The sequence below is a fragment of the Lissotriton vulgaris genome, chromosome 10 (assembly GCF_964263255.1).
Source record: "Lissotriton vulgaris chromosome 10, aLisVul1.2, whole genome shotgun sequence".
Lineage (NCBI taxonomy): Eukaryota > Metazoa > Chordata > Amphibia > Caudata > Salamandridae > Lissotriton > Lissotriton vulgaris.
In genome coordinates this window covers 158,738,095-158,758,252 of record NC_141698.1, presented here as the reverse complement: position 1 = coordinate 158,758,252, position 20,158 = coordinate 158,738,095, and the positions used below count along the sequence as shown (strand labels likewise).

Below are 20,158 nucleotides of genomic sequence, written 5' to 3'. Positions count from 1 at the left end.
TTTGCTATAGCTAGTTGGCTCAACTACCCAGCACCCAGAACTCTCATTCTGTAACAAGAGCTTTCATCCTGTGCCCAGGACTCCCATCCTGTCATCCTAGCCCCTGAGCCCACTGTTTACGTGCAAGTGTCGTCTACCGTTAGTTCTCTGTTTGACCAAGGCCAATAAATAGCGTTAAAAACACTGAAAAAACACTGTTAGAGTAAAAATACGGTTTTTACTCACTTAAAATGTTTATTTGAAAAATATAAACTACTCCCCTAAAAAACAGCAACCAAGAGAATATCATTAAGACCCATTGGCTAAAATCACAGACATTTCCATAAATCTGTAACATATAATTAAAGCACACTTTCACCCATGGATTTCTTGGCAATGAATACCACATTTACAGCTCCATGTTAGTTTGAAACTAATGTTAACAAACTCAGACAAATCAAAGGCTGAGTAGAACCACTGGAATTTAAACATGTGACAGTGGCTTCAAACACCTCTCTGCAGTGGATGTATTTAGTACACAGAGCTACCACACCCACCTTCTAAGAACCAGCTTTGATTAAAACCCACTAAAAGCCTTATACCATTCACCTACCAATCATTGAAGCACTCCTACTGTAAAAAACAACAGAACAACAAATACAGTACTGACATCACATCTCCCCAACCTCACCAGACACCAGTTTATGTTGGATTCAGGGTAGGAAGTTACCAGGCCCCGATTGTACTGCTTGACTATGCTAATAGGGGAATGGTGTAACATAACAAGTATATACCTAATTAATGTGACTAGAGAATATGAGATTACTGCTCTAGTACGACAGTATTCCACTTTTGTCTAATTTTATTGGATCTTGGCAAACACAGTGGTACACAGGACGCCTACAAAATTCATAATTTCTTGGTGGTAGTAAATAGCTTGATATTTGAATGGTGCATGTAACCTTTGATGAAACTAACAGTCCTGATATTCAATTGGTCATATATTTTGTCTAAATATGTATTTTTTAAATATTACATACAAATCCATCCAGACCTCAAGAAATATATAGAGAGCTGTTTTTCATGAATCAGAAGAATAGGGGTAATCAGGGGATTACTTGTGAAAGGGGCAGTGCACTTCATACATTTTTCTTCACCCAGAAAGACAGACTGGTGAGTGATCTATTGTTTTAATTCAGATTAGACCAGACCTGCATGTTACAAGACCTGCACGTACAGTACATGTGCACCGTGGTCAGATAAGCCCGTGGTGACGTTCTCGACAGTAAAGAGATGTATATTTGTTCACCAGGCTTAACCTAAATTCTCTACCTCACTGCTTGTGCTTGTGTGCCGGATCCCTTTTTTCCTACTTTTCCAAGGTCCCACGGAAAGGTTCCTTTGAGACACAGCGGTGTGGGGCGTGGTATAGAATTAGATGGAATGGCAAAATCACCATAAATTGGTGGCTCTCCATTCCCCCCAAACCAGTGGGTTTGTGTTGAGAGAACCACTTTGTTTTCAATAGCAGTGCCTGAGCTGGTTCTGCTATCCAAAACGACTCACTGGAAGCTGTCTGCCACAAGGTTAACAGCTACTTATTATCAGAAGCCCTTTCCTATTTAGGGTAAGAAAACCAATCTTTTTAGGTCTCGCTTAGCGACGCAGCGCATTTGCTGCTCGCCTTGGCGAGATGTATTGTTGTGGGTTTTGCGTCGGAAGGGGGACAGGAGATGTGCACTTGCCCGGACATCTGATGTGCACGCTCACATGTGTCTTATCTGGAGATCTCAGGTTGCGCCTAGACAGCAGATGTGCACGCTCAGGGCGTCTCACACGCTCCCACCGCGTTTTCACTTTCGCGAGCTTAAACAATGCCCACGCTACACTGTGGAGAAAATTACAAAAAACAATTTGATGGACAGAATGTAGATCAATGTCTTACATTCACCCCAGTACAAGGATCTGGGCCTAAATCCATCGTTTTTTGCACTCCACACCACCCTGGGTCAGATAATGGCATTATGCAAATCAGCTCTGACCCTGTGCCCCATGGGAACAGTCCAGTCCGAACTACATCAGCCATATCTTTCCCAGACCGGAATCAAGCATCCGAGGACCCGACCGGTTTCGAGGTAACACCTCTCATCAGCCCGGCTAGCTTGACTCCAGTGGTGTGGAGGCTCTGGGACCCACGTCTGAGCTACCCCAGTACACTCAGGGAGAAAATTACAAAAAACAATTTGATGGACAGAATGTAGATCAATGTCTTACATTCACCCCAGTACAAGGATCAGGGCCTAAATCCATCGTTTTTCGCACTCCACACCACCCTGGATCAGATAATGGCATTATGCAAATCAGCTCTGACCCTGTGCCCCATGGGAACAGTCCAGTCCGAACTACAACAGCCATATCTTTCCCAGACCGGAATCAAGCATCCGAGGACCCGACCGGTTTCGAGGTAACACCTCTCATCAGCCCGGCTAGCTTGACTCCAGTGGTGTGGAGGCTCTGGGACCCACGTCTGAGCTACCCCAGTACACTCAGGGAGAAAATTACAAAAAACAATTTGATGGACAGAATGTAGATCAATGTCTTACATTCACCCCAGTACAAGGATCTGGGCCTAAATCCATCGTTTTTTGCACTCCACACCACCCTGGGTCAGATAATGGCATTATTCAAATCAGCTCTGACCCTGTGCCCCATGGGAACAGTCCAGTCCGAACTACAACAGCCATATCTTTCCCAGACCGGAATCAAGCATCCGAGGACTGGACCGGTTTCGAGGTAACACCTCTCATCAGCCCGGCTGTTTGCAATCACGCTACACTCGTGACACAGAGTGCTGCCTGTGTAACCAAGGACGCGAGGACTTTAAGGTCGCATAGGCACAACAAGGCTGTAGTGGGTGGCTCTGGTTGCCAGCTCTTTCCAAGCCATCCCTGCAGGGCAAGAGCTGCTCCCATGAAGCTTAATGTTGCTCATAGGGTGAGAGCCCCTCGCCCAATTTTTTTTTTGTACTGAAGCAACACGGACCGACTGGATGCTGCAAGCCTCCCATTAGAAGACAGGGTCTTCTGAACCTCCACAGCTGTGGTTCAGGAAATAAGAAAGACCTCTACATGGTTTGCATGAAGGTGGCTCTGTGACACCCGCAGCCTTCTGCAAAAAATCCCGGTCACTTCGTTTCACCCTCAGCTCGGCCGCCATCTTCACCCTCCTCCCCCCGACCCTGCTTTAACCAACAGCACAATTGTGTAGCACCCGCTGTCTTATGTGAGTTTTTATGAATAAAGATACTGCAACGCCTCCACACTTGAGCTACACTTACCTATATATGCTAACTTGCCCTCACAATATTTTCGTTCACAATACTTTGGCTGTTATGTTTTTATAAGATGACATTTCTGTTCTTGATAGTCTCTCAATAAATTATTGGTGCCTATGCACATTGTTTTTGGTCCTGCCCCACCAAGCTCCTCCCAAAACATGATACATTTCGCAAAATGACTTTCGGAAGTTGGGCGCTGCTGCCTCTCTTACGTGATGATTACATAGTTTAAACTCTCCAATTCTGAGCAGCTGCTAATCACAGGGTGGTCAGGCTGGGCCCTGGCATGGCCCACTTGCTGGGCTCGCACCCTGGTCTCTGGTTGGCTTCCTTATTATGAATGGTGGGGTCACTCTCGTTGACTCACTAGGAAATTTACCAGTACGTAGACATGTAAAAATAAAAAACACATACCGTCAAATCAAAACATTTTCTGACCGATTTCCTGTGTGGCAAAGCGTGAGGGGGCGGGGTGTGGCTTTTTAAATGAGCTGGTGCTGCAAGGCTTCGAGGAGCAGCACAACCTGCCAGGGTTGGATTAGGATTAAAAATTGGCCCGGGCATGCTAAAAAAAAGTGGCCCACATTTGCATATTGACTTTCCGCAAAACACTGCTTCAGCCAAATTTTATAAAATAAAAGGGGAGGGAGTAAAAAAAATGCACGGATCAGTTTACACTGGTGAAACATACCTGAAAACAAATGAGGCCCCCTGCCCCTGCTCAATATGCATATGTTAATGGGTTGGCCCAGCGAGAGAAAGGGAGTGACACCTCTCTTGTTGATAAAAGGAAGGTAATGGACGCCAATCTGCCTCCAGAAAGGCCACTCAGGCACCCACTGGGCCGCTGGCGGCATCGAACAATGCAGAAACTGCCCAAATTGCCCCCCTAGACTGCTCAAAAAAGCAGCCCACAGCTGGAATTGGAACACCGGCCCCTCGGGCATTGCCCGAGTGCCCGCGTTACCAATTCGAGGCTGCAACCTGCCCAGTACAGAAAATATCACGAGTTTGTGCTGGTCAAAAGGAACCCGAAAAGAGACCGATGTGAAAGTTTCTCTCTCTAGTTGATATTACTGCTGCAGAAAGCCAAGAGGCAGTAAGTACGCTTTAAGGGATACTGGCGCTGTATGAGGCTAGGGTTCAGAAGTGTGTACCTCACGATGGTCAAGTAACTGTGTATGGTGTGACCACGTCTAAAGTGAGAGTGAGGCCGAAATAAAACGGCGTCACGGCAGTTAGCTTCATGCAGGGTTAGGAGACAGCCATTAATTAAATTTTCTTCTATAACACTGTGATATAATGGAGAGAACATATAGTAGAACCACTTGTTCCCAATAAAAGTTTAGACCCTGATTTTTTAGGTCGAGCCATGCCGTATTCAGATAGGGACTTGAAGCTCCACCCACTCCCCGCCAGGACACACACTCTTAACGCTCTTTTTTAAAATTTTTATAGCACAGGCGCGGAATGCATTTACAGTGCAATAGGTCTCGCACTTGCAAGAGTTTAAGCTATTGGAATTGTAAATGAATGCCTTTTATTTATTTATTTTAAAAACAACACATAAATAAAAGGCTTTGTCATTTACAATGCCAATAGCTCAAACTCTCACGAATGCGAGACCTATTGCATTGCAAATGCATGTTTTCTTTCTGCAAACGCCGTTACAAAAATGGCTGTTATCCAACAGAATATTAAGCAGTGGCTACCACAAGCAGATGTGAAACTCCTAGCAGGCCAGGACTGATGATTTCTTTGTTTTTCATAAACAAACTCCCACTTTAAAACTAATTTAGAGAATTTGTTTCAGAAAAACAAAAAAGAATGGCGAGCGATGCCAGATTAAGCCACCGCCTTCTCATTACTTTGCTCTGCTCTGACTTTAACTGCCACACTAGAGGATGCACTGCAGGCATAGTGATCCCTGTCACCACCAGAGATCTCTAAATATGATCAAACTGTGCTCCTGTTATGTTATCCAGTTAGAAAGACCAGCATTAGGTCCAAGTATTTATATCAGTCTAGTGTGCACATGAGAGAATGATGCGCCAATTAAACAGAACATCCTAAAGTTTCAGCGGGCAGAACGGTATCCTAAATCATTGGAGTTTGAAATTAGGATGTGTCTAATGCAAAAGATTTAGGCATTTCCCACAAGGCAGATGTCATCCTTTAAAATTAGCTTAATATATCTGGCTCTAAAACTGCACCATAACAGCTGATGTATGCCAAACAATTTTTGAACCAGTGGAACGCAGTATTTACTTGCACAGAGAGAGACTGTCCGAATGTGAGGCTCGGCCAAATTAACAAATACTCTTTAATAGAAAAAAATAACTTTTGTGCATTTTCTTATGGAAATAGTAAGAGTTATCTGACAGTAAAATAAGACACAATAATGTGTGCATTCCACATAATTAAGGGTGAAAAGGAAGTTCTTTGCTACATTAATTTACATTTTGCCTGCATCAACATTTTCAGAAATGAACCATTTCGTGAATTTTGAAATGTGGCCACAACATGTGTGCATTACAAGCTTGGCGAAGATTTGTTCAGTCGTTCAGTATTTTCAGAAGTCGTACAAAATAGTGCCACAGGCAAAAACAACTTATAACTCCACCTACATTTACACATATTCCAAAATAAAATTTCTTTAAATTCAATCTATGAGGTCAATCCAAAATCTTGAATGAGTCACAATAACTGAAATTATCTAAGAACCCTAGTCAGATAATTTGATATCCTGGGCAAGGAAACTTAGATGTTGCTGCAAAACAGTAAACAGCTTCAATGCAGAAGGATACATTTCTTCAAACCAATCGCTTGTGGTTTAGAAGAGCATATACAATGTTAGTATGAGAACACGTCTTAGTCTTTGCCAAACAGATCTAACCTCATCAAGGAAGTTTGGTCTGTAGTTTTTGCAATACATGCCTGCAGTTTAGAGAGAATTTGCATGCCTTACTAGATTAAAAGCATATCAGCTGTGCTCTCTAAACCAGAATTGTCAGGATATGAAGGACGGATCATAGACTTTAAATTACTCGACCAGGGGTTGTATTTAGAATTTGGATGACGTTGGACATCTGCCAAAGAGCAATGAATGTCCTGGTCTAAATAATGTCTTTAATCAACTATTTACTGTAGAATTATTACAGCCATTCCTTGAAAGGTAGAAGGCAAAAAGAAAGAGCCATTATGGCCCAGAGCAAGATAAAGGAGGGGAGTGGTCAAAAGAATGTAATTTAGTGCTCACATATAAGGTAGGTCCAATAGTATTGAAAAGTGTTGTACTTCATGAAAATGTATGTTACATAAGGAGAAATTGTATTCCAGTGCTGTTCATTTTGTGAATTTAAAGACAAAGGTTCTTGTTTCTTTTTGATGTTAGTACACTTTTTATGTAAGTATTTGCCCAAGGAAATACTAATAAAAATGATAAATAACAAAAAGATCATTAAAACGTAAATAATAATATTTCTAACAAAGTGGCCTCAACCCAAGGGGCCCAAAGCAGGAATTAAAATGAATGAGCCTCCGGCCACTGTACAAAATCTGACTGAGATAATAGTAATTGCACACAAACCTGATTCCATTTTGTGTGCCCGTTAAATACAATTTGATGGGGTATTTCAAATTTCAGACCTCCAAATAGTATGTCATGGGTTAATTGCGTATGTTTTATCCCCCAGCTATTTGATCACACAACATGTATCAGGATTTATTTCCAGGTGCAATATTCACACCAAATTAGGAACTGCTTTTTGGGTACAAACTCTCGTTTACATCAGAATCAGGATATGCCACTGTCCTTTGGATGAGGGCTCGAGAGTTCTGAAGGATTACTATTGAGTCTGGGTGGTCCAAGAAATTCCCCCAGCAACAACAGCTAACACAAAGTCTCAAACAAATAAAAAAGTAGCTCACTCACTGCCCCCCAAAAAAATATATATATATTAATATTGTTGATTATCAAAGATTACTTTTTTCAGAGTGCATCGGAGTCCGGGCTCCTTCGTCTGGTGACATTATGAAGTTGGGTGAAGCCAATGCTTGTTGGTCAATTGAAGAACTGGAATGCATGGATATGGAGACATTTACAAAAAATGTGGAACTCTTTGGATCCATCAAGCGTTTCAACACATCTCAGCATATTGTCCTGAAGGAGAAAGCTAAGGAGGTGAATTCTCACTTTTCTGAATCCTGCAGCCCTTTAAAAAAGCACTTTATGCTTTGTTTTCTCCCATCCACATCTCTTTGGGGTTCTCTTTTATGATGTCTCTCTTTCTCTTTACTACTCTACCTTTCTGTGTCAAATAACACATAATGTATATATACTGTTACATGCCTTTTCCATCTGCTGCTAAATACACTTATTTCTTCAAGGTTTGGGAAAGTGTTGTGGGCCAGAAGGTTTGGTAAAGATAGTCTGGAAGAGACGTTGTGTATTACCAAAGTTGCTGACTATGGAACCTGGAGGGATAGATTCCAATCCCAGCTTTTCCACCTAATCAAAAACAATTGTAGGATAGGCTAACCAATTTATCTCCATATACATCTACTAGTAAATAGAGTTGATTGCCGGAACCATGACAAATGTTAAGGGTATGCACTATGATATTTAGTCCCATTTAGATTTGATATGTCACTTTGTCAAGTAGATACGCTCCTAAATTTGACTTGGCTTTGACCTGTGTGGTCCTGAGCTTGACAACTGTTGTGTGCTAGCTAATGGTTTCCAAAGTGCATATCCCATCCTCTTTCTAATGCATCTTGCCTTTTGTAATTCGGCCTCTGCCAGGTCCCACAGACCACGCTATTCTAACTTGCGGACCTCTCCAGATGCTCCTATTATAATGACACAAACTCAATGCAAAGCTCTCAACTGCTTCCTGAAGTTAGATTTTAACTATATGAAACCTGGGTATGGAGTCAATCCCTTCTGTGCAGGTTTTACTACTGTTTAATAGGCATTCAGTTATACTCTGTGTTTTTCACCATGAGAGGCAATCTTTTCTTAAATGATATCCTGTTGTGCGTAAACTAAATAAATGGACTAAAAGAAGCACAAATAGTGCCATGTCCACGTGTGGATGCCATACAGCTTTTGAGAGTGCTATGGGAGCAGAAACACTACAAGGGAACTAGTAATGGTAGATTCTGACTGGGTTGTATTCGGTCTCCTGGTGAATGAAGAGCAGACTTCTTTTGCTGTCCTGGCCTGATAGGTCTGTGCCCACCACATGGCCATGAAAAGATGGAGTGCTTCTGTAGACTCAATTTTGTTCCCATATTCTCATGCTGTCTTCTGGACCAGGATGTATTATTCTAGCAAGTGAGCCATTATGAACAGTGGGTAATTATGGACAGTTAGCAATAATTCCTGGTGGTTTTCTGTGTGTGATTCCACTTTCCACAGATAGCGATGGTAAAGAAATGACAGCTGAGTAAGTCATTAAAAGCACCCGTTTCTTTAGAGGACGCTAAGTTACAAAGACCAAATTAAAGAATCCAAGATGTTTGAGAAGTGCATGGTCGAAGGCAGTTTGAAAACAACCAAGGCTGGACTGGCCAGACTGGTCAAAGCAGGCACCGGGCATTTCCCTGGTGGGCGCCAGGGTGGGGGCCGGTTTTGGACATCTGGGTTTTTTTGTTCCAGTTTATGACCCCCTTTAACAAATGAAGCTGCAGTGTTTTCCACGCGCAGCCCCCCCCACCCATCCCGCGGCCGGTCCGACTCAATTGCCAGGGACGGTTTGCGTTCCCAGTCCAACCCTGATTTGGTTGTGCACACTACAGAGTGGGTTCTTTTGGGATATCTTAGTAGATTTATCAGACATTTATTTTATTTGGCCTCTATATGAGAAAAGTTCCCTCTACCGTACATTTTACGGATATTGGCAAGTCACAGAGGAGTTCCATGATGATATAGAGGAAGGAGGCTGTAGTTAACTTGCAATATCCTTAGCATAGTGTAATAATCTGATTCCATGCATAGAGCTGACACAGCAGACACCATTGTGCTCTAAACGCGTGGGTTTGTATCCCATCCTCGTCGCCAAATGTAATAAGCTGGTTCCATGCGAAGAGGTGACACAGCAAACGTAGCCTAGAGATGTCTTTATGATATTTATTAAGTTCTTAATATCCATAGTGTGAAAAAAGGAAGGAAACATTTGATAATATAACTAGGGGGGGGACCAGTATGTGAAGCACACAAATCAATTAAAAATATAACAAGTCAAATTTATTAATAAAAATACATTCTACAAAGTTTATACAAGAACATATTCATTACAATGTTAAAAAACACACAAAAATATGTAAAGCTAAAATAATTGTTACACAATGTCACAAGAATTTAGTTAAAACATAGGTGGCAAACAATACAATTAGTCGACGCGCGTTTCGGCGTTGTCAAAACGCCTTCATCAGGAGCCACATACAATCTAGTAAACACAGTGTAGGCGATCTCTAATAAATCTGGGTACGGTCCAACATCTGATTTCTTAGTCGTAACTAACACTTGGATTAGTCTAGTACGACTGTTTTGGTCATATATATTAAAAGAAGTTGCTGACGACGCAAATAAAGCCCCGAATGCCGCTGCAATATCGGTATGTTTACAACATGCTAAAAAGTACGGGAGAAAGGTCGCTGCATCAACCTGTCAAGAGCCGATTAAGTCACACAAGGTGCTAATTTCCGTGCGTCTTGCAGCCGTTGGTATTGTTTATAATCTTCCCGAGTTCAAAAGAAATACAAGCCGACAATGCAGCCTTTTACGTTCCGGAAAGAATTCCGTTTCTAAGGGTCTCCAGCAGCGTATCGCAGCCGTTATTTTCTGTGTGGTACGTCCGAAAAGGATAGAAATCGGTCCGTATCTTCAACCTGCGGGCGCGGCGCACACGTCCTCGCCCAGCGTCCCGCAGCCGTTGGGAAAGAATGATCATTCTTTCCCAACGGCTGCGGGACGCTGGGCGAGGACGTGTGCGCCGCGCCCGCAGGTTGAAGATACGGACCGATTTCTATCCTTTTCGGACGTACCACACAGAAAATAACGGCTGCGATACGCTGCTGGAGACCCTTAGAAACGGAATTCTTTCCGGAACGTAAAAGGCTGCATTGTCGGCTTGTATTTCTTTTGAACTCGGGAAGATTATAAACAATACCAACGGCTGCAAGACGCACGGAAATTAGCACCTTGTGTGACTTAATCGGCTCTTGACAGGTTGATGCAGCGACCTTTCTCCCGTACTTTTTAGCATGTTGTAAACATACCGATATTGCAGCGGCATTCGGGGCTTTATTTGCGTCGTCAGCAACTTCTTTTAATATATATGACCAAAACAGTCGTACTAGACTAATCCAAGTGTTAGTTACGACTAAGAAATCAGATGTTGGACCGTACCCAGATTTATTAGAGATCGCCTACACTGTGTTTACTAGATTGTATGTGGCTCCTGATGAAGGCGTTTTGACAACGCCGAAACGCGCGTCGACTAATTGTATTGTTTGCCACCTATGTTTTAACTAAATTCTTGTGACATTGTGTAACAATTATTTTAGCTTTACATATTTTTGTGTGTTTTTTAACATTGTAATGAATATGTTCTTGTATAAACTTTGTAGAATGTATTTTTATTAATAAATTTGACTTGTTATATTTTTAATTGATTTGTGTGCTTCACATACTGGTCCCCCCCCTAGTTATATTATCAAATGTTTCCTTCCTTTTTTCACACTGTTATTTCCCTGCATTACAAACCCAGTAATTGAACAGGGGGTCCTTGTTGTTCACACTTAATATCCATAGTAACAGCCCCACCAGGAGCAGCCTGCTAGCTGCTCCGCCCATCTTCCAACTGTCAACACTCAAACGAGTCACCCAAGCCTTCCACTCATGTCAATCACACCACCATTCCACACAGAACAGTTACACTGGCTGAGCAGCTAGGAACAAGGTGAAAGGGAACATTATAACATAACATGAGGATACTACGCATAGCAATATCATCTCAATGTACAGCAAACAGTACTTTATTCCTTATAATACATAGCCACACTATCACTATTCCCACAAACTTCCTAAACCTTTGGTGCCATGCTCTTTGAAATGAAAGCGTTATGTTTGCAGAAATGAAGAATGAAAATAAAACTTGTAGAACAACATAAACATACTAAAAAGCAGTTATTAATTTGTTGCAAACTTATATTTGAAACAATTTAATTTTAATCAGATTAAATAAACGAGGTGGCTTAAAATGTGCAGAGACACGTAGAGATTATGGGCCAGATGTAGGTAATTCATATTTACCGAAGCTTAAATACCGAATTTTACCGATTCGGTATTTAAGAGTCGGTAAATATGAAGGGGGGAGATGTAGGTATTACAGATTCTGTAAATACCGAATTGTTAATATTCGGTATTTACCAAATCTGTAAATACCGAATCGGTATTGCCCATTGATTCCTATGGTCCTTAAAGCCCATAGGAATCAATGGGCATTACCGATTCTGTAATTACAGAATCGGTAAAGACCGAATTTTGCAAGTGTGCAGGGGGTGTCACTTTGACACCCTCTGGCACCCCAAAAATAGGCATGTGCGCCATGTGGCACACAGACATGCCCTAAGGGCATGTGTGTCTGTCACATGGCTAGGTGTGCATGCACACATGTGCATGCACACCTGAATTCGGTATTTTAACACCCAATTGGATTGGGTGGTAAAATACCGAATTTGTAGGGCCTTTGGGACTCAGAAGAGTCCCACCTACATCTGGGAAATACCGAATCGGTAAAAATACCGATTCGGTATTTTACAGATTCTGTAACTTTACCGATTCAGTAAATTTACAGAATCTGTAAAATCTGGCCCCCTACATCTCAAGATGCCAAATACCGGTCGGAAACGGCCGAATTCGGCCGTTTCCGACCGGTATTTGCCACCTACATCGGGCCCCATATCATTCATGTAATGATCTATGCAGAAAAAAGAAACATTTTGCAATGATATCTCGTTTCTGCTGACCCCTCTTCTGCTTAGAAAAAGGCATCAGAAGAAGGAAAAGCCATGTCTCCTTTACATTTCTTAAGCTGCAGCTGTCACCTGCCTTGTGCCTTGGCTGCTGGCAGGCTCTGCTAGGAGGTATTGTGGCATCAGAACTCAACTTGAATAAGTTAAACACTTGAGCCGCTATGTCATTTTTATATTAGGTGACTAAGAATGTCACATCTTGACTTTGATAAGGAAAGTACAGACAGGCTTTTAGAATGGGATGGCAGGCTTCCATGTCCTATATTCGGATTTCATCCTGTACTTTATTGCAGAGTATTGTCATCACAATGCTGTGCATTTATAAAAAGTAATGCAAAATAGGTTCAATCCACAAAGGCCATAATAACCTGGCTCTTTTGCAGTTAGGCCATAAGTAGTGCTTGATCAGGTAGCCAGCACCAGGACACCACAGGGTAACAGTGCACTCTAAAAGCTTAATTAACATAACATAACATAAAAACTTGATATACCTTATACAGGCATTCTAGAACAAACAAGCACTGGCGTTGCCAATAAGTCTCGCATTAGGAAAGTGTGAGCTATTGGTATTGTAAATGACAATTATTTTTTTAATATGTGTTGGCATTGAAAATATATAAATTAATAGCATTGTTATTTACAAAGCCAATAGCTTACACTTTCCTAATGCGAGTCCTATTGGCTATGGGAATGCTTGTTGTTAGCCAGCAAGGACAGTGCTGTTGTGGTGCTGAGTGATGCTGTTATGGTGCTGAGTGATGTGGTGGTATATTAGAGTGATGTGGTGGAGTCCCAGAGTGATGTGGTGGTGTCCCAGAGTGATGTGGTGGTGTCTCAGAGTGATGTGGTGGTGTCCCAGAGTGATGTGGTGGTGTCCCAGAGTGATGTGGTGGTGTCCAGAGTGATGTGGTGGTGTCCCAGAGTGATGTGGTGGTGTCCGTGAGTGATGTGGTGGTGTCCCAGAGTGGTGTGGTGGTGTCCCAGAGTGGTGTGGTGGTGTTCCTGAGTGGTGTGGTGGTGTCCCTGAGTGATGTGGTGGTGTCCCTGAGTGATGTGGTGGTGTCCCTGATTTATTTTGTGGTGTACATCAGTGATGTGGTGGTGTCCCTGAGTGCTCTGTTGGTGTCCCTAAGGGCTGTGGTGGTGTCCCTGAGTGCCGTGTTGGTGTCCCTGAGGGCTGTGGTGGTGTCCCTGAGGGCTGTGATGGTGTCCCTCAGTGCTGTGGTGGTGTCCCTGAGTGGTGTGGTGGTGTCCCTGAGTGGTGTGGTGGTGTCCCTGAGTGGTGTGGTGGTGTCCCTGAGTGGTGATGTGGTGGTGTCCCTGAGTGGTGATGTGGTGGTGTCCCTGAGTGGTGATGTGGTGGTGTCCCTGAGTGGTGTGGTGATGTCCCTGAGTGGTGTGGTGGTGTTGCTGAGTGGTGTGATGGTGTCCCTGAGTGATGTGGTGGTGTCCCTTAATATTTAACACAGAAACTGTAGTAATGGCCCAGACTAGTGCTTTAATTACGATTTAATACTTGCTGTTTGACAGCTGAGTTTACTGGACTTAATATGTATTGTTAGTGTTGCTGGGGCTGTTATTAAATTGTTCCTTGTAATATTAGCAGAGATCCTATTAACAGCATGGGCATAGTTCACACTGACGATTTACATGTATGTATTAGTGGTGCAGCAGGCGCAGTGACACTAAGACGCATAGAGGCAAGGGGCCTGGCCAACAGTATTTTATGTAAAGCTAATGTTTTAATTTACATCTTTTCTTGGTGATGTATTTTACGGCTTTTGACAGTTTCCTGGGTCCGTTCTCTTTGTAAAATATAGGCAAAGATGACATTTTTATTTATCTTGACGACTACAAAGTAATAGCATTTTCCGTGCATTTAAACGTATGCGAAGAGGGAGTTGTGTTTGTACCCCTTACTTCAGCAGTGACTTCTATTTTTTTTCTGGAGCTTAGCTTCCTGCTGTTAGTTGATTTGCATCTCACAGATGCTGCCAGGCAACAGATTACAATCTTTATGACGCAGCTTAAAGCACTAAAGTATCCTGTTCTTGTTTCGTTTCCAACTGGTGAAAACATGTGATGTTTCACACTCTTGCAAGCCATGGAATTCCTTCCTTTGTTCTGCACACTTTCAGGCAGCCAGAATACCCCGCCATAAACCTCACAATAAAAACAGCTCAAATAAAAAAAAAGTTCAGTCGGGACGTCTGGCCTGGAGGCCTGCAGTGCTTAAACCCCCAATGACCCGCTGTCCACAACAAAATGCAACTGTTTATAACCGACCAGTTAATAAAAAAAGACCTTTACGTTTGGCAATATTTGTTATATTCTAACATTTCTCACTTTAAACTTTGTTTTCCCATTTTACACAAGGCACCTCATTCCAGCTAGTGTTCACACGTGTTTAATCGTCCTTGTGTCCGGGTTAGTAGTCAGCTGGGACTGATTCGGACTACGTTTTTGTTTGCAACAGGAAGCCAGGGTCAATGTTCGGCGTTTACTCTGGCTCTATAAATTCTCAAGAAGTATTTACTCGGAGTGAATTATTTCCTGGTACAGTTTTGATAATAGTGCTAGGGGTGGCACGGACTCACGTGAAGCTGCAATGGTTAGAACACTGGGCTCGTGCTTTCGGAGTTCACGAGTCTGTACTAATCAATTTGACCTCGCCCTGAGACATGCTTTTAAAACCCATTATCTGCAAAAGTGTGTACTGACTGTTAGAACGAAAATCATGGACATACACAAATCGCAAGTGTGTCAACCAAATAAATGAATAAAAAAATGGGTGTACCATTGTTAAGAGCACTATAAGAGCTCAAAAATGGTTGCCTCACATGTTATTGTAAGGAAAAAATACTGGCTGTATCAAGTGTGGCAAACATGCTAAAATCGCAGTGTGTAAACCAACTCAATGACTAGTAAGTGAACGCGGGTGGATCCTAGTTATGAGCGTGTAGCAATTTAACAAACAAACGAAATAAGGTCACAAGAGGGCCCAAAACATGCTAAGTCAAGGCTGATGGCAACTTAACTTACTTCAACGAAGTGGCAGTGACTCGAGGCTGGTGCTGGTGTTCGAACAACGGTGCAGTGGGCGGGACCCTAGATAATGTACTGGTGCAGAGGTAGGAGATGTACTACGTGTTCAAAGAGTAATGATATAAAGGGTGCAAGTGTGCCGATAACCAAATAACAACATAAACAAGAGGAATGGTACCAATAAATAAACCATCATAGGGCGCAATGCAAATAAAGTCAAAGTACACAAACAAACATCACATACTCAACAAGCCGGTTAGAACAACGCCACACTTTTAATGTGTTCACGCTATTAAATGGTTCTGTTATTCACCACATTTTTGCCAATACTGCCATCTTGTGTCCCTTATTTCTAAATGGAGGGGTTTTGTCCTACGGGTCCTGGCTGGACAAGTTACATTTGATAAAGAAGAAAGTGCCAGGACTCGATTTTGACAGACCAGAACTGGTTTATTCAGCTGGTGTGTGCCTTCTATTATTTATTTAAAGAAGGTATGCATTTGTCATAAATCATGCATTTCAGAAACAATTTTCAAATTTCACAATATACAGAGGCTGAAAATATCCCTTTTACTGGGGATACGAATAAACGCAATATTTCGTACAATTCAATACATTTCAAAACAATGTGTACAAACAAGATAAATGAAAAATAATTCATGAACGATTATGCTTTCATCATTTTTTTCATAAAAACAGGCATTAAATCCTGTACACCAAAACTCATTCAGGTACATTCATTATTGTGTCACTGTGTTATGTGCCTACAGCCAGATGGCCGACGCGTTTCCAAACCCTTCTGTTATTCTAATGGGTTCTTCCTCAGGGCCGGGCTGTGTACCTATGGTGTAAAATTGGGGACATTTAATATCTCCTATTTTCCTAAGTTCTTTACTTAGCTTCATATATAGGCTGAGCCTATAGGATTTTACCTTGTGTGACAGGTTTATTGACTGCTGCTTTCAAGCACGGGGTATCAGGTGGCCTTGACTTTTCACCATTACCTAGATGTGGTTAAGGATGGGTGAATTTAGTAAATATATTAATTTTCACATTTCTTTATGCTAAAAGGTATCTATGTAAGGGCTGCGCTAACACTTACTTGTTTTCTTTCGGTTACTCTCTCAAAGTGAAGTTGTTGTTAAAATGTGTGTCGTGTTCCGCGGTGACTCCGATCTGTGTGTTTAAAAATTCGGAATCAGTTTCAAAATAAAAAAGAAACATTAGGTCGAGTTCTGTTTTTGTTTGTGATTTTCGCCTACCTGCGTGTAGCGCGGCTGGCGACCCAAGCTCTTCACATGGTTTAAATGAGCGTTCGCGTTTCTTAATCAGGTTCTGTGGAAGGAATCAAGCCGATATTGGAGTTTACTTGGCATTGATTCTGTTTTGTTGCTGCGCTTTTGGAAAGACATTCGCGATGTTTCCTTACCTCCGTTTATGGGTCTCTCGCTGCGCTGGGGGTTCTATGCGGCCACTTCTCACTCCGAGTGCTGCTAGTCTAGTTTGGATTGAACACCACAAGGAACACGGTTTCCTGTTTAAGTATGCTGCTAGGGATTGTGGGATTTGTAGTTTTTGAAAAAAAGGGGGTTTGGATGTGATTATGTGTTAAGTTGAGCGTAGCGCATTGACTCAGTACCTTTTAATGGATCATTCTTTAGTGGTGGTGGGGTTCACATTGAACTCAATAGTTAGTTCTTTGTAGTTCCGACATCTCGTTCAAGCCATCCATCACGCAATTACATTTTAGTATTAGATAAGCCTCTTTTTTAAGTAACATGGCATCGATGTTTCCTCCTCTTGGAGGAACCTTCATGGCTTGTAGTATTGTCCATTTGAGATCGTTTTCATTGTGTTTCTGTTCGACAAAGTGCTGCACCATGGGTGCGGACAGTACTTTGTTCTTGATCCTAGATCTATGTTGAGATATTCGTTGGTTGGCTTTTTGGGTGGTTTTTCCTATATACAATTTGGGACACGGGCACATGACTGCATATATTACATTTGATGTTTTGCAGTTCGAGAATTCTTTGTGTGTCCATTTAATTGTCTTGAATGAAAATTCTTCACCTTCAATTGTATTGGGGCAAGAAGCACACGACCCACACTTGTGGTGGCCTGTTACAGGTGGTAATTTCCACAGTGTGCGTAAGTCAGTTTTGGCTTTGCTTACTCCCAGATCGGCCCTTACAATCCGCTGGGCTATGCTTCTGTTTTTCTTTAGGGCAAACAGAGGTTGCTCCATCGGGACTTCTGAATTTTTAATCAGATGCCAATTCTTTCGAATGATCGATTTCAGCTTGTTTGTGTATGGTCCGAAAGTGGTAACACATACCGGCCTCTCCAATGGTTTGATTTCTTTGTTGGTTCTCAATAACTCATCTCGTGGAGTGTGCCATGCCCTAGTAGTTGAATGTTTCAATAATTTGTGGGGATAACCCCTCTGCTGTAATTGATCACTCAGTATTTGTGAATGGATCAGAAAGTCTTCTTTTCTAGAGCAATTCCGTCGGATTCTCAGCATTTGTCCGTACGGCAAATTGGATTTTAGACTTTTGGGGTGGTAACTGGCATAGTGTAAAATTGTATTCTTATCAGTGTCTTTGCGATGTAAGGTGGTAGTCAATTCGTTTTCATGAGGAAAAACCACAACATCTAGGAAGGTAAGCGATGTTTTGCTGAATGTCATTGTGAATTTTATATCTGGGTGTCTGGTATTAAGCCACTGATGGAACTGGGTGAGCGTTTCTTCTGACCCATTCCATTGGCACCAGATATCATCAATGAAACGATACCATTTAGTTATGTTTTGAAGGAATGGATTGTTACGGTAAATGAAGCGCTCCTCATACAGGGCCATGAAGAGCACCGCCATTTCTGGGGCATAAGGACACCCCATGGCAGTGCCCTTCACCTGCACGTAGAACGTGTCCATGAACCGAAAATAGTTCTTTTTGAGGGCTATTCTCGCTAAGTTGATGATGAAATCTGTGGGGACTCTATGTGGTCTGGGTCGTGTGTCTAGAAAATACTCCATTGCTTCTAATCCTTCTTGTTGGGGGATTTGGGTATATAGGGAGGTGACATCAAAGGATACCATCACCTCTTGGTTTCCATCGAATGGAGTGCCTTCGACCTTGTTGATGAAGTCCCTGGTGTCTTTAAGGTATGATCTTACTTCAGACAAAAAAGGTTTAAGGAACACATCCACGTATTTCGCAAGTGGTTCCAGCACTGAATCACACCCGGAGACAATGGGTCTTCCGGGTGGTTCAGATAAGTTTTAATGAATTTTTGGTAAAAAATAGATTACCGGAATTCGCGGGCTTTTTTTGTCTAAATATTGGAATTCCTTCGTTCCTAGTATCCCCTTGTCCCGACCTTCTGTGATTATAGTCCGAATCTCAGCTGTTATTTGTGGAGTTGGGTCCTCTTTGACTTCTCTATACCACTCGGTATTTTTGATTTGGCTATTTGCTTCAGTAATGTATTTCTCTCTGTCCCAGACTACAAGGGCGCCCCCTTTGTCTGCGGGTTTTAACACTATCGATTCGTCGTTGCGTAAAGTATTCAAGGCTGTTTCTTGATCCCTAGTGATGTTCCTCTTGAGAAACACTTTTTGTTTGCTTAATTGAGTGATGGAGGATAGAACGATCTGTTCAAAGGCTATTATTTCCTTTGGGATGGTATATGTGGGAGGTACAAACGTGGATTTATTGGAGAGATTAGAGGGTTCATTAACTCTAGTATCATCTCTGTTGTGAAAAAATGCTTTTAGTCTCAATTTTCGACAAAATTCCAATGCTTCAATTTTTAGATGCGTCAGGTCAGTGTAGGATGTTGGTACAAATTTAAGTCCTAGTTCTAGTACTGATTTTTCATGTACAGTTAGTTCCCTGTTTGAAATGTTTACTATGGAGGTCTGATCTACGATTTGTACTGGGTTCGTCGCGTTCGCATTTCCCATGGTTGGGGCTGTGGTTTGAATCTCACTCGTCCCCTGCCTTCGCCCTTTTCTAAAAAAGGATTTCTTTTTGAAGATCCCTCCCTGGGGTCTGAATCATTGGCCGATTCAGAAGATGAGCTTTCAGAAAAGGTTAAAAATCTGTTTTTGGACCTCCCTTGGAACTGAGAAAGTGCTCGTCTAGATTCAGTTTGGGTGTAATAATCCTCCTTGAGGTATGGGTAGACTGATTCTATTTTAAAGGATTTAACGTCTTTTTCAAATTTGTTGGACCTGAAGTTGATGGTATTATCTCTGAATGTGGCAATTTCCTTGTTGATCTTTTCAAGTAGAGCTTTGGCTTTGTCTACAGTATGATTATCTTCTATGGCTTTTGTTAAGGCCTCTATCTCTTCCTTTTCTTTATCACAAATCCTTTTCGCTGTTTCGACAGTGTGGACCATGAGGTCTCTACTACATTTTGTTGCTATGTAGCTAAAACCTTTTTTATATAAAGGGTCCTCCGTGAACACCACCGGCACGTTTTTTACTTGAAGCCCCCAAGGGATGGTGCCTGCCTTGAGGTGTTCAAACAAAAAATGCCCGTGCAATTCTGTACGTGTGTGTTTTTTGTGTAGTCTTAATAGCTTGTCACTTTCATTTTGCTGTTGAGCATTTGTGCTAAGTTTTATTGCGGAAAAAGGAGAAGGTCCTGCAATTAAATTCTTGATATGTGCCTCAGAAAAGGAGAGAGTTTCCTCCTCTGACCTGTTCCAACGGGTTATATTCTATAACCCGTTGTTTTTATTGCT

General features: G+C 42.1%; 1 protein-coding gene across 1 annotated transcript in view; it reads left to right on the top strand.

The window, feature by feature from the left end:
* OTOA (otoancorin) overlaps positions 1-20,158 on the top strand; it is a 255,133-nt gene that overhangs the window by 156,481 nt on the left and 78,494 nt on the right. Inside the window, exon 17 of the mRNA XM_086939735.1 lies at positions 7,312-7,499. Within this exon, the coding sequence (XP_086795861.1) occupies positions 7,312-7,499 (188 nt within the window). The remainder of the gene's footprint in view (positions 1-7,311; positions 7,500-20,158) is intronic.